Source organism: Scyliorhinus canicula, chromosome 11 (assembly GCF_902713615.1).
Source record: "Scyliorhinus canicula chromosome 11, sScyCan1.1, whole genome shotgun sequence".
In the NCBI taxonomy this organism is placed as follows: domain Eukaryota; kingdom Metazoa; phylum Chordata; class Chondrichthyes; order Carcharhiniformes; family Scyliorhinidae; genus Scyliorhinus; species Scyliorhinus canicula.
Genome location: NC_052156.1, coordinates 151,816,953 through 151,829,700, shown reverse-complemented (window position 1 = coordinate 151,829,700; position 12,748 = coordinate 151,816,953). Strand labels below are relative to the sequence as shown.

Below are 12,748 nucleotides of genomic sequence, written 5' to 3'. Positions count from 1 at the left end.
AGCAGTAGACTCTGGCTAAAATTACACAACCCATCATACCCAGGATTGTACAGTTTAATTCCTCATCCACATAATCAGCTAACAGCAGATTTCAAATGAAGCTTTTTCATAAAAGATTAAATCCATACCCCACTGAAGTGACAGTCACTGCACTCAAATGGACCAGATTCATTCTGTGTAGAGTTGGTGCAACCTTGACATATTAGACTTCCATAGACTTTGGCAAAGAGTGTCGGTGCAAACACCCCTATAAAAGAGAGAAAAAACAGCTACTCAAACTGGAGGAAGAGCAGTTTGTCACAGAAAAAAACCCTCAATTGGTCTCTTGTCCCCAGAGTGGCAACATCTGCTATCCCACCAATTTCAGTGAAATACGAGGTGCAGTGGCTTCGGAAACCCAACCGCACACCACAAGCTGGCCCTGACTGTGGCAAGTTTTGAAAAAGGGACTTTGAAGACAGGTACACATTCCAACGGGGAACAACAGTTGACAATGACACACACACGCCTCACTAACAGAGACAACGATGGCATGTTTTTACACAGTGGGCATTGGAACCAAATACCGCACAAGTCATGACTACCTATACACACACATCTAACCTTTATTGCATTGGGGAAACCCTGGCCAATTACACCCTCCTGTTGGATTAGGGGGTCAGTCAGCAGCCCCACTTCAATAAAGGTAAATTCAGAGAGGGTTTTTCCCTGGTGTGGTAATATCTTAAAGAGGGAACAATCCTAAAGCTCCAAACCAACACTTTCTCCCACCCCCACAAAAAACTGGATCAATTAAAGTTCAAAGACTGAGATGGACAGATTTTGTTGTCAAGGGCATAGGGATATGAAAGAAACTTCTATCAGTCATGATCTGATTGAACAGCCAAACAGACATGGGCTGACTGGTCTCATGTTCTTTTGCTCTCTTGGGTAGGGATGGAGAAAGGGATCAATTGAGGCCCCCTTACAATTGGCTTCAGGATTCACCTTTAAAATTGCCATATTATTCCACTCAAAATGAAGATAGCAGCTCCAAACCATCACTCACTAGAGCTTGTGCGTGATCTCTAACATGCATAGTCTGCACTGAGATAGAGGCTCTTGCGGGGTTTCAACGCATTTGTGTATAAATCAAAGTATGTGACATTTGCGATCTTGCCACCTACCTCCCACGGATATGAAGAGCAGCGCTGAACTGACACCAGCTGACCGGCTATTGAACCTCTGCTCCTGATGTTTGCATCCTCCAATCACCATGGATATACCCTATAGACAAACACAGTTTCTGATCACAAGAATCAAAAAAGTAAAAACTAGTGTTAAATGTTTTGGAAATGCTAGCGCAGAGGGACTGCTACACTGTTGGAAGTGCTGTCTTTCAGAGTTGTCGATAAACTCGAGGTTTCACATCCAGCAGAGTGACATTTCCTACCTTGAGAGAAAGCTGCTAAAATGACAACTTACTGGGATAAAGAGGACACATCCCAGCAGAGTTCCAGTCAGAGCACTTTTCACCACTTCTTCATAGCACTTATTCCCCTTATGACTGCCTTTGATCAAAGCCGTTATGTAGAAGGTCAACTCAGTGATTGAGCCAAACGTGGCATTCACTACGGCACCTACTGCAAAGTTACTCTGAGCTGAAATACTGAAGACAAGAATAGATTTATAATTAGAGACAATTTTGAACAGGAAGGGCCACCCAAACCCTTCCAACCAACTCCAGGCCAGAGGTACAGTTATTGTATACAAAGAAAGCACAAACTTCATGATACACCATTTGCATGGTTGGCTTAAAGGGGCCTGGGGGTGGTATGGTGAGCGAGAGAGAAAGAAGAGACCCCTACCAACACCGGGGAGGGGGAGATGATAGCTATGTACAAACAAATCCAATAATTTAATTTCCAAAAATACTAGATTCCAGTATTAAAAAGTAGCACAGCATTTACAAAAATCAGTCTCAAATCTAGCTGTCCAAAAACTAAAATGGTTTTAGAATGCACCATGCAATCTTGATTAAATATAATTTTAAAACTTGGACAACTGGCTTGATTTGCCACCATGTAGTCATTAACCACTCACATGCCAATCTAGTCTCATGCTCAGAGATGCTTGACCCGAATTGCCCAACCCAAAATCTGGCAAGACCTCGGTTTTGAGATACTATTCAGGCAGAGTCAACATGTTAATAAAAGGGAAATCACGTTCTTTGAAGATTACAACCAGTAGATGTAGTACGGATTTGTGAAGACATTTAATAAAGGTGTCACATTAAAAAGGACCCGAGGAAGGAGCAAGTGCTCCAAAAGCTAGTGTTTGAAACAAACATGTTGGACTTAAACCTGGTGTTGTAAGACTTCTTACATTAAAAAGGTTTACTGCACAGGAGTTTGCAATGAAATATTAGCATGGATGAAGGGATTGATTAACTAATAGGAAACAGTTGGGATAAGTGAATCATTTATAGGTTGGCAAACTGCAACTAGGCATGCCACAAGAATCAACTATTGACAAGGTTTATTAATAAAGATGAAGGGACATGGCTCCAGTACAGATAGAGTTTGCAACGGGATTACAGAAGAGTGTGCGGGCAAAACAAAAAAGCAGATGGGAGTATAATATGAGAAAATGTAAGGTGGTCCACTTTAAGTAGAAAGAATGGATAAGCAGAATGTTATTCAATTGAAGAGAGACTACAGAATGCCGCAGTAGAGGTACCTGGGTGTCTGTGTACATCAATCACAAAGTTAACAAGCAAGTACTGCAAGCAATTAGGAAGGTCAGTGAAATGTTGGCCTTTACTACAAGGGGAATGGAGTACCAAAGTCTTGCTACAACAGGACAGATTGGAGAGATCACCTGGAGTATTGTGTTCAGTCTTGGTCACCTTAAATTGAGGGGAGGGGGGTAGAATTATATGAAAAGCAGTAGTTCAGAGAAGGTTCACTTGACCAATTCCTGGGATGAAGGGGTTGTCTTGGGAGGAAAGATGGAGGCTATACTCTACACTGAGGTGATCTCATTGGAAGACAAGAGATTCTAAGAGGACTTGACAGGGTAGATGCTGAGAGGATGTTTTCCTTTGGAGAATCTAGAACTAGGGGGCACGGTGTAAAAATAAGGGGCGGCATGTTTAAGACAGAGGAGTAGCAATAATTTATTCTAATGGTTGTTAATCTTTGGAACTCTCGGGTAAGGGGGGGCCTGGATTACTGAATATATGTTCAGGTGGTGTTCCAGATGTTTGATTGACAAGGGAGTCAAGGGGGGCAGGCAAGTGGAGTTAAGGGCAAATCAGATCAGCCACTACCTCACTGGAATGGTCGAGCAGGCTCGATGCGAGCATTCGAGCCTAACCAGCCTACAAGGAATTTTTTGTATTTTGTTTTGTTTATAAAAAGCCAGTAATCCTGGATCTGACAAAACACCATATTACTCAAAGAAACTGCAATAATTTCCCAAAAAGAAAGCCCATCACTCCATTTTGCAACTGCTGGCGAGGTGACAAGTTGAATCTGGTCTCAACACAATCACCAGCAAGATCCAAAAGAAAAAAAAGGGGGGAAAACAAGGTGCAAGCCTAGTTCAGGACCCGGTTCTCATTCAGACAGACACCTGTTGTGAAACGTTCTCATCTCCAGTTTACAAGGATACAGAAGGCACTGAGGTTCCGACCAGGAAAGGCTGAACAGAACTAGAATAAGACTGGAGTACATCAAGAGGTCACATGGACATAAAAGATGAAGGGACTGCATTGCATTGGACAGAACAAAGAAATTCACAGCATTATTCAGATAGGCAAGAGAAAAAAGGTTGCGGAAAGACTTTATACAGAGATTCAGAATCTTGAGGGAGTCTGGGCAGCATAAATAGGGAGCCACTGTAGGAACGATGTGCAGGTTTATGGCAAGGTGGCAGGGAAGTAGCATTATAGAGCCAGTGGAGACTTGGGCCGAATGGCCTCCTTCTGCAATTAGCGACTCTTTGTGACACCCATTGCATTAAAGTTCAACTGTATACTTTTCTTTTTAAATAAAAAAGTGTTACAGGGATTTTTGTTTGATAAATACAGCAACAGGAGGGAGAAGGAAAAGGTTTGGAGCCCCCGAAACAGGTCAGCACATAAAAATAGAATTCTATCCGCAGATGCTGCTTAAAACACAAACTAATCAGTTTTGCAAACAGATGAGAATATTAAATGCAAAAAGGAAACCATTTAGGCCATGTGACGGAACAGAAACAAACCAAGGGCAAGTTACCTTTAAGCCAACTCAGAAACATATACCACCCCCAATAAAACCAAACTGCAGGTAATGTCCCAGAGTCAAAAACATATATTGCTATATCCTCCAGGATATTTCTAAAAACCCATTTGTACATTTATTCTTTGGGAGGGGGGGGGGGGGGGGGGGGGGGGATACAAAAGGCAGGTTTGTTTTGATTGGAAAGAATACACACTGGAGGAAAAAAAAATGACATGCTGGTGACGGAGTTATACCCAATTTTAAGTTGAAAAGATCAAGATGCAAGATTAAAGACCACAGTTATAAATTTTATCGCAATAGAATAGTAGTGGGAAATAAAAATAATTCATAAGAGTCCAAGAGAAACATATCACACTTGGGACAGAATGGGGAAATGGTTAGCACTGCTGCCTCACAGCAGCCAGGTCCCTCCCAGGTTCAATTCTGGCCTCGGGTGATTGTCTGTGGAGTTTGCACATTCTCTCCAAGTGTGCGTGGGTTTCCTCCCACAGTACAAAGATGTGCAGGTTCGGAGGATTGCCCCTTGTGTCCAAAAGGTTAGGTGGGTTTACTGGGATAGGACGGGGGCCTGACCCTAGCAAAGATGCTCTTTCAGACAGCCAGTGCAGATTCAACGAGTCAAACGGCCTCCTTCTGTACTGTAGAGAGTCTATGAAACCACCCAGAGATCACAAATTACAGTTTTGGTCCACTTAATGAGAAACAGTTCGCTAGGTTTACTCTGGAGATGAAAGGCTCATCTTGAGGAACATTTGAGCAAGTTGGGCTAACACATTGGAGTCAAGAAGATTGAAAGATGGGCGGCACGGTGGCACAGTGGTTAGCATTGCTGCCTACAGCGCTGAGGACCCGGGTTCGAATCCCGGCCCTGGGTCACTGTCTGAGGAGTTTGCACATTCTCCCCGTGTCTGCGTGGGTTTCACCCCCACAACCCAAAGATGTGCAGGTTAGGTGGATTGGCCATGTTAAATTGCCCCTTAATTGGAAAAAATGAATTGGATATTCTAAATTTATTTTAAAAAATAAAATAAATAAAAAGAAGATTGAAAGATAAAATGGAGGCCACTTTCTTTAAACTAATTGAAGGATGTGGGCTTTGCTGGCTAGGTCAGCATTTATTGCCCATCCTCAAGGTGATGGGGTGCTGCAGTCCATGGGGCGTAGGCACACCCAGTGCTCTTCAGGAGGCAGTTTCAGATTTTGACCCAGCATTAGTGAAGGAATGGCAATACATTTCCAACTCAGGATGGTGTGCGACTTGGGAGGAGCTTCCAGGTAGAGATGTTCCCATATGTCTGTTGCCCTTTATCCTTCTAGATGGTAGTGGGTTCTAACGGTGCTGTCTAAAGGAGCTTTGCAAAGTTCCTACAGGCCATCTTGCAGGCGGTACATACTACTGCCACTGTCAGTCAGTGGTGGAGGGAGCAAATGTTTATGGAAGGGATACCAATCAAGCAGGCTGCTTGGATGGGGTCAAGCTGAAGTGTTTGGAGCTGCAGTCATCCACACAAAGTGAAAGTGTTTCATCGCACTCCTGACTTGTGCCTTGTAAATGGTGAACAGGCTTTGTGGTGTCAGGGGGAAGAGTTACTTGCTGCAGGATTCCTAGCTTCTGACCTGCTCTCGTAGCCACATGGATTTAAATGGCTGTTCCAGCTCAGTTTCTGGTCAATGGTAACTCCCAGGGACATTGATAGTGAGGGATTTAGCAATGGTAATGTCATTTGATTAGATTCTTGGAAATGGTCATCGTCAGTTATTTACCACTAGTCAACCCAAGCCTTGGTACATTTGGAAAGTACCTGAGTCACCAGCACGACTCGTGCTGAACATCATGCAATTATCATCAAACATCCCCATTTGACCCTGGTGGATGGGAGATCATGGATGACGATTGGATCTGGGTCACTACCCAGAGGAACGCCTGCAACGGAGATGATTGACCTCCAACAACCATCATCTTCCTTTGTGCTGTCATGATTCCAACCAGCAAAAGTTCACCTGGATTCGCAGTTTTGCTAGGGCTCCTCGATGCCACATTGTCAAATGCTGCCTTGATGTCAAAGGCAGCCATTCACATCTCACTTCTGGCATTCAGCTCGTCTCTGTAGCAAGTGCTACTTGATACACCTTTCCATCACACTTCACTGAACAGAGTAGACCGATGAGTAAATTGGCTGGACAATCACAGCAGGTGAGACAATCTGGAGAAGGGAGCTCAATTTTCCAGTCTGGATGACTCCATCAAAGCTTTGACGAAGTTATCCAGAATGCTCCCTTCTCTCTCCACAGACCTGCTGAGATTGCCGTCAGACCTGCTGCAGTTGTCCAGTATTTCCTGTTTTTGTTTCAGAGTCCAGCATCTGCAGTAATTTGCTTTCATCCAAAAAAAAATAAAAATTGGTTGGGTTGGATTGACCCCGCTTTGTGGACAGGACACATTTGGGCAATTTTCCACATTGCTAGGTAGACACCAGTGTTGCAGCTGTACTGGAACAGCTTGGCTAAGGGCATAACAAGTTCTGGAGCAGTCTTCAGTACTATTGCCAGAACATTGTCAAGACCCATAGCCTTTGCAGTATCTAGTGTCTTCAGCTGTTTCTTTGGAGTGAATCAAATTGGATGAAGACTGGCACCTCTGATGTTGGGGACATCCAGACGAGAAAGAGATTGATCATCCACTCAGGACCTCTGGCTGAAGATTGTAGTGAATGCTTCAGCCTGATCTTTGGCACTAATGTGCTGGGTTCCCTTATCATAGAGGATGGGATATTTGTGAAGCCTCCTCCTCAGTTGTTTAATTGTCCATCACCATTCATTAACCTTTGACCCCCAAAGGGTCATTAACCTTTGGAAATTCCTGCTTCAAATAGCAGTGGAGGCTGGGAGATTGAATTTATTCAACGGTGTATTAGATGGTGAGCAAGAGCGAGCTACTGCTGTTCCTACTCTTATGAAACTAAATAAAGGAACATAAAGTATAACATTCTACATTGAATTAGAAAAGGCCACACTGCGGTACAGTGGTTAGCACTGCTGCCTCACGACAAGGAGGACCCGGGTCACTGTGCAAACTCCACACGGACATTCTCCATGTCTGCGTGGGTCTCACCCCCACAACCCAATGATATGCAGGGTAGGTGGAATGGCCACACTAAATTGCCCCTTAATTGGGAAAAACAAATTGGGTACTCTAATTTTTTTTTTTTTTAAATACATTCAATTAGAAAAAGGATGTGGGTGTAAGGAGAGAGAGAGAGAGAGAGAGAGAGAGAGAGAGAGAGAGAGCGAGACCACAAAATGGCAGAAATATTTGCCTCAGCACTTACCAACATGTCAGACATGAGAGGAGATCAAAAAAGGAATGAGATATTGAATAAAATTGGGGAAACAGGTGAAGAGGATAAACTAATTGAACAAAAAAGGTAAAATCCCTGGTCCGGGTGAAGAGATTATTTAAAAAGTCACTAGGGGGAAAAAGAAAAATAGAGAACTGGTGGCGAGCCAATATAGAACAAGCAAGGGAACTAATTAGCTTAATGCCAGTGGTTAAAAAAGTTAATGAAATCCTTAAAATCAAGCATGTGACAAGTAATCTAGAAACTAAAAATATAAATATCAGGATAGATTCAATGGGCAACAAATGCTCATATTAATCCTCTTGAAGTAGTATCAAAGGTTAGGTGAGTATAATGCAGTAGACATTAGCTTTCCAAAGGCCTTTGATAAAGTATTGTTTAGTAGACACTTTTATGAAGGCCAGAACATCGGAATTCAAGGGAAAAAATAGCAGAATGCATTGCAAATTGGCTTTAAAACAGAACTGGAATAGGTTTTTTTTTTTTAAATTTAAAATAAATTTAGAGCACCCAATTATTTTTATTCAATTAAGTGGCTCCCAATTATTTTTTCCCAATTAAGGGGCAATTTAGTGTGGCACATCTTTGTGCTTTGGGGTGCAGTAGGATTAACAGTAGTTACTTGGAGAGTTAATTGGTGTTGGGACCACTTTACAAAACAGCCTGGATTTTTAAAATTCAGCCTGAGATTCAATAATTTGTAGATCCAGATTAGGGGATTCAGAGAACTAGCCAGGCTACAGGAAGGCATTAATGAACTTTAAGATTAGGAAGCTGAAGGCGCTGAACACCTTTAATTTGATATTCCTGTGGACAAGGGAGTTGGAGGATGGCTGGTGACCATTAAAAATTGAAACAGTCCAATAACCACCTTAAAATCCCTGTAACAGCCTCCCCGAACAGGCGCCGGAATGTGGAAACTAGGGGCTTTCACAGTAACTTCATTTGAAGCCTACTTGTGACAATAAGCGATTTTCAAATGAAGCTCGAAGTCCTATTCTTCCAGTTGCAATACAGCTGGTGTAGGGCATTGCTTCATTTTTATGATCATTCTGATAGTACTGCAGGCTGCCAGAGGGCAGGGGTGCCCTAGATAGGTGACATGTGGGACAGGAATTTCCAATGGTTCTGGGGCTTGATAGGATATTTGGACCTCACCTGGGAAAGTTACAATGGTATTTGTCAGATGGTGGTGATAGGTGTAGTGGTTGCCAAGTTTGCAATCAGCTGGATGGTTTTGAGTGTGTAAAAACCAAGTAGTGAGAAACCAGTTGAGAAAGTTTGAAAGTGAAAGTTAGCAGAGATTGTCAATTTTGATTTGTGTGAAATCTTGAATTTGCACACACCCCTGATACCATCACCACCCTGGCCCATGGGTACAGGCAACCATCAACCCCAGAGGGTATCACAGCCAAGCTCAAACTGGCCCACATCCAACATTCAATCCTTTCAGGGTTACAGGGCAGTTATCAGAAGTGGGTATGCTAGTTGAGAACAACTTTAGAAGTCCATGGCAGCACCTTTGCTGGAGGAGCTCAATTGAAAGTCCCAGGTTACCAGATGTCCAGTTGGCTCAGCCATGGAGGTTAATTTTCAAAAAAAGGTGCCTGGCAACCAATCCCAGTACAAAATCGATGATGGTACTCTGAAGTTACCTTCAAAATGTAGAATGTGGAACTTGTGACTAGTTAGACCACACTTGGAATATTGTGTCCAGTTCTGGTCGCCTCAGTATAGGAAGGATGTCGATGCTTTGGAGGGGGTACAGAGGAGATTTATCCAGATACTGCCTGGACGGGAGGGCAAGTCTTATGAAGAAAAGTGAGGGAGTTAGGGCTTTTCTCACTGGAGCAAAGGCAGCAGAGACGTGACTTGATCAAGGTGTTCTAGGTGATGAGAGGCATGGATAGAGTGGATAGCCAGAGACTTTTCCCCAGGGTGGAAATGGCTGTCACAAGGGGACATAGTTTTTAAGGTGATTGGAGGAAGGTATAGGGGAGATGTCATAGGTAGGTTCTTTACACAGAGTGGTGGGTGTGTGGAATGCACTGCCAGCAGAGGTGGTGGAGTCAGAGTCATTAGGGACATTTAAGTGACTCTTAGACAGGCACATGGACAGCAGTAAATTGAAGGGGTGTAGGTTAGATTGATCTTAGATTAGGATAAATGGTCGGCGCAACATAGTGGGCTGAAGGGCCTGTACTGTGCTGTTCTATGTTCTAGCAGTTGGAGCAAAATGACAAATGATGCATTCAAAAGGGGAAGTTAGATCACGTCCATGAGGGAGAAAATATTCTGGCAGGGTTAGATGAAGTAGGATGGGAGGAGACTCCTGTGGAATATATCAGAATAGATCGTTGGACCAAATGACCGATTTCTTGTACGGAAAACTTCACTTACCTAGCAATTGCCATCCCAATGTAGTGCGACAGAGGAACTATGGCCACGACAGACAGTGTGAATTTCACAAGCGAGCTGGCATAGCGATTATCTGCATCACCGTAACCCAGCACTAGAGCAACTATTACTAGAGGAAGCAGATCTGAAGACTCAGTTAAAAGAAATAACTCCCATGGAATAGAAAACACAAGTCAGCAATGAACACAAATTGGCCATACAAGGATTCTGCATTTGTCCCATGAACACTGACCACATCCTCCTTCGCCCCCTACCTCCATTTTGTCTCCTCAACCAGTAATGGGTTAGGGTCCAGCCCAAGAATTCCATCACGCTGGAGAATGAAGATTAAAAACATTGTCCGAAGTGAGTCCAGTTGAAGTTGGGGTGGGAGGCTGTTTCACTGTTTGCTTTTGACTGGGAGATAAGGTGTAGATTTGGTTAATTGTACAGATTGTTTTTTGGGTTAGTCATTGGGCATGTGATCTCATACTATGGGCATGTGATCTCATACGATGTATGAACTAACTTTTTTTTTGCATTTCTTGCTAAAATAAAACTAACTATTTTGCTTCCATTATCAAAATGGTAATTAGGCAAATATAGATGGAAGTACATTTACCTGTATGATGTGCAAGGTGTTTTCTATTACAGTTTATGCATTTGGGCAGCAGAGTGGTTAGCATTGCTGCCTCACGGCACCGAGGATCCGGGTTAGATCTCAGCCCCAGGTCACTGTCCACATGGGAGTTCTGCGTGGGTCTTGCCCCGACAACCCAAAGATCTGCAGGGTTGTGGTTTGGCCATGCTAAATTTTTCCTTCGTTGGAAATTTTTTTTAAAATTATGCTCTTGGCTCAGTGTTAACGCACACCAATTTCCACTGCTGTAGAGACTAACAGTGCTTTCCTGTATATTGTGCTGCTAATTGAAGTTTGTAATCAGGGACATACTTGCTGGAGGAAAGGAAATTGCACAGCTCTTCCCATTTTACAACTGGGTCACAAGGCACTTTACCCCGTGAGGGTCAGAAGGCACTTAAACCTCAGTTTGGGGGGGGGGGGGGGGGGGGCAACAGCCTGAAAATGAATAATGAAGTGTAAAATAGGCAATGATACGACTGCCCTGCCCACCAGCAGTTAAATTGTCTGCACCGAAGCAAAGGATACTCACAGCAAATACATTTATGCCAACCACAGTATATTTGTAATAGTAGAAATTCATAGCCTGATAACAGCAGAGGACCACTTCCCCGTCCAGTGGAACTTCAGTCTGAGGTAGGAAGCGAAACAGAAAGTAGTGAAATTTGTTCCTACAGATCCTGACATTGAGGCATCTCAAAGTTTAATGAAACATGCAACCCTTGCTATATGGGCAAATGCAACAGTAACATTTCCAGGTACTCTGCTATAACTATCCACAATTCAAATTGAGAACAGGTCAGAATGAGAGCTTATGAACATGGGGCAGCCATTCCTCAAACTGCACATCCTTGCTGCTCTGCCATGGGAATGGAAAGGGCGTCATGTACCATTTCCAACAGAACCATTGGATGGATTCATGCAAGAAGAGAGCCATGGAAACTTTACTGATAGCATCAATAAAGACCCCATTGTTAGGGTCAAGGAAAACTTTAGGTATCTCCAGCAGGGGTAAATAAAAGCACAAAATTGGCTCACTGTCAATGGTTATTCAGTCCCACAACAGATTAAATAGGCAGCCTGGTAACATACTGTGGAGATGCCGGCGTTGGACTGGGGTGAGCACAGTATGAAGTCTTACAACACCAGGTTAAAGTCCAACAGGTTTGTTTCAAACACGAGCTTTCGGAGCGCAGCTCCTTCCTGAGGAAGGAGCTGCGCTCCGAAAGCTCGTGTTTGAAACAAACCTGTTGGACTTTAACCTGGTGTTGTAAGACTTCATACTGTGGTAACATACTAGCCAATACCTAGTGAGGAAACCACTCTTACAAAGCTGGTAACAGATGACCAACATTGGGACAGCAGTAAACCATAGTTAGTCATTAACAAGGTCATGTCTTATCGGTGACCAAACTCCATATGCCTACCATTGCCCTATAATCCTCAGATCTATCAACTTCATTTGCAGAAGAGTATTTCAAATCTGTGCCACCCTTTATCACTTCTAGCTGGATTTGCTTCTAATTTTTTAGGCATGCACCCACTCCTTTCCAGTTCAATGCTCCCACACCATAGGAAATACTTTGACCATTTTCCCCTTAATAATAAATCAAATCACCCCTGCACCATACACGTCGTGGGGAACACGACCCTACTTTGTATAATTTCACCCTTGTCCAGGTATCATTCTGATATATTTACCCAACAAAAGGCCAATGTATTCTTCCTAACATGTGGTGGCCAGAACTGCTCACAGCACTGCATTTGTCGTCTAACCAGGACTCTATAAACATGGGTATAACTTCAACCCCCTTTTATTCTACCCATCTTCGCCATAAACTGAAAGCATACAAACATCTCAAAGGAAAGGTTTGCTTTGCCCTGGGCAAACCAGCAAAGATCCACAGCAGGAAATTCCTGGTACACTGCCATTGTTGCCCATGGGATGAGCCAGTAATATGAAAGCTCAGTGCAAGTTCACTCAGGGTGGATGTCAACAGGATACTGGGCAAACAAATATCCATCCTTCAGGAGGTGAAACTAAGGAATATTCCTGAAGGTTTGTACGTCTGCCCTTTAAAGTTGAA

General features: G+C 43.3%; 1 protein-coding gene across 1 annotated transcript in view; it reads right to left on the bottom strand.

Moving 5' to 3' along the window:
• Window positions 1-12,748, bottom strand: part of cax1 (cation/H+ exchanger protein 1) — a 47,048-nt gene that overhangs the window by 15,354 nt on the left and 18,946 nt on the right. The window contains exons 9-13 of the mRNA XM_038812234.1: window positions 11,190-11,292; window positions 10,025-10,166; window positions 1,465-1,648; window positions 1,167-1,266; window positions 129-247 (exon numbers count right to left, since the gene is read on the bottom strand). Of these exons, the coding sequence (XP_038668162.1) occupies window positions 129-247; window positions 1,167-1,266; window positions 1,465-1,648; window positions 10,025-10,166; window positions 11,190-11,292 (648 nt within the window). The remainder of the gene's footprint in view (window positions 1-128; window positions 248-1,166; window positions 1,267-1,464; window positions 1,649-10,024; window positions 10,167-11,189; window positions 11,293-12,748) is intronic.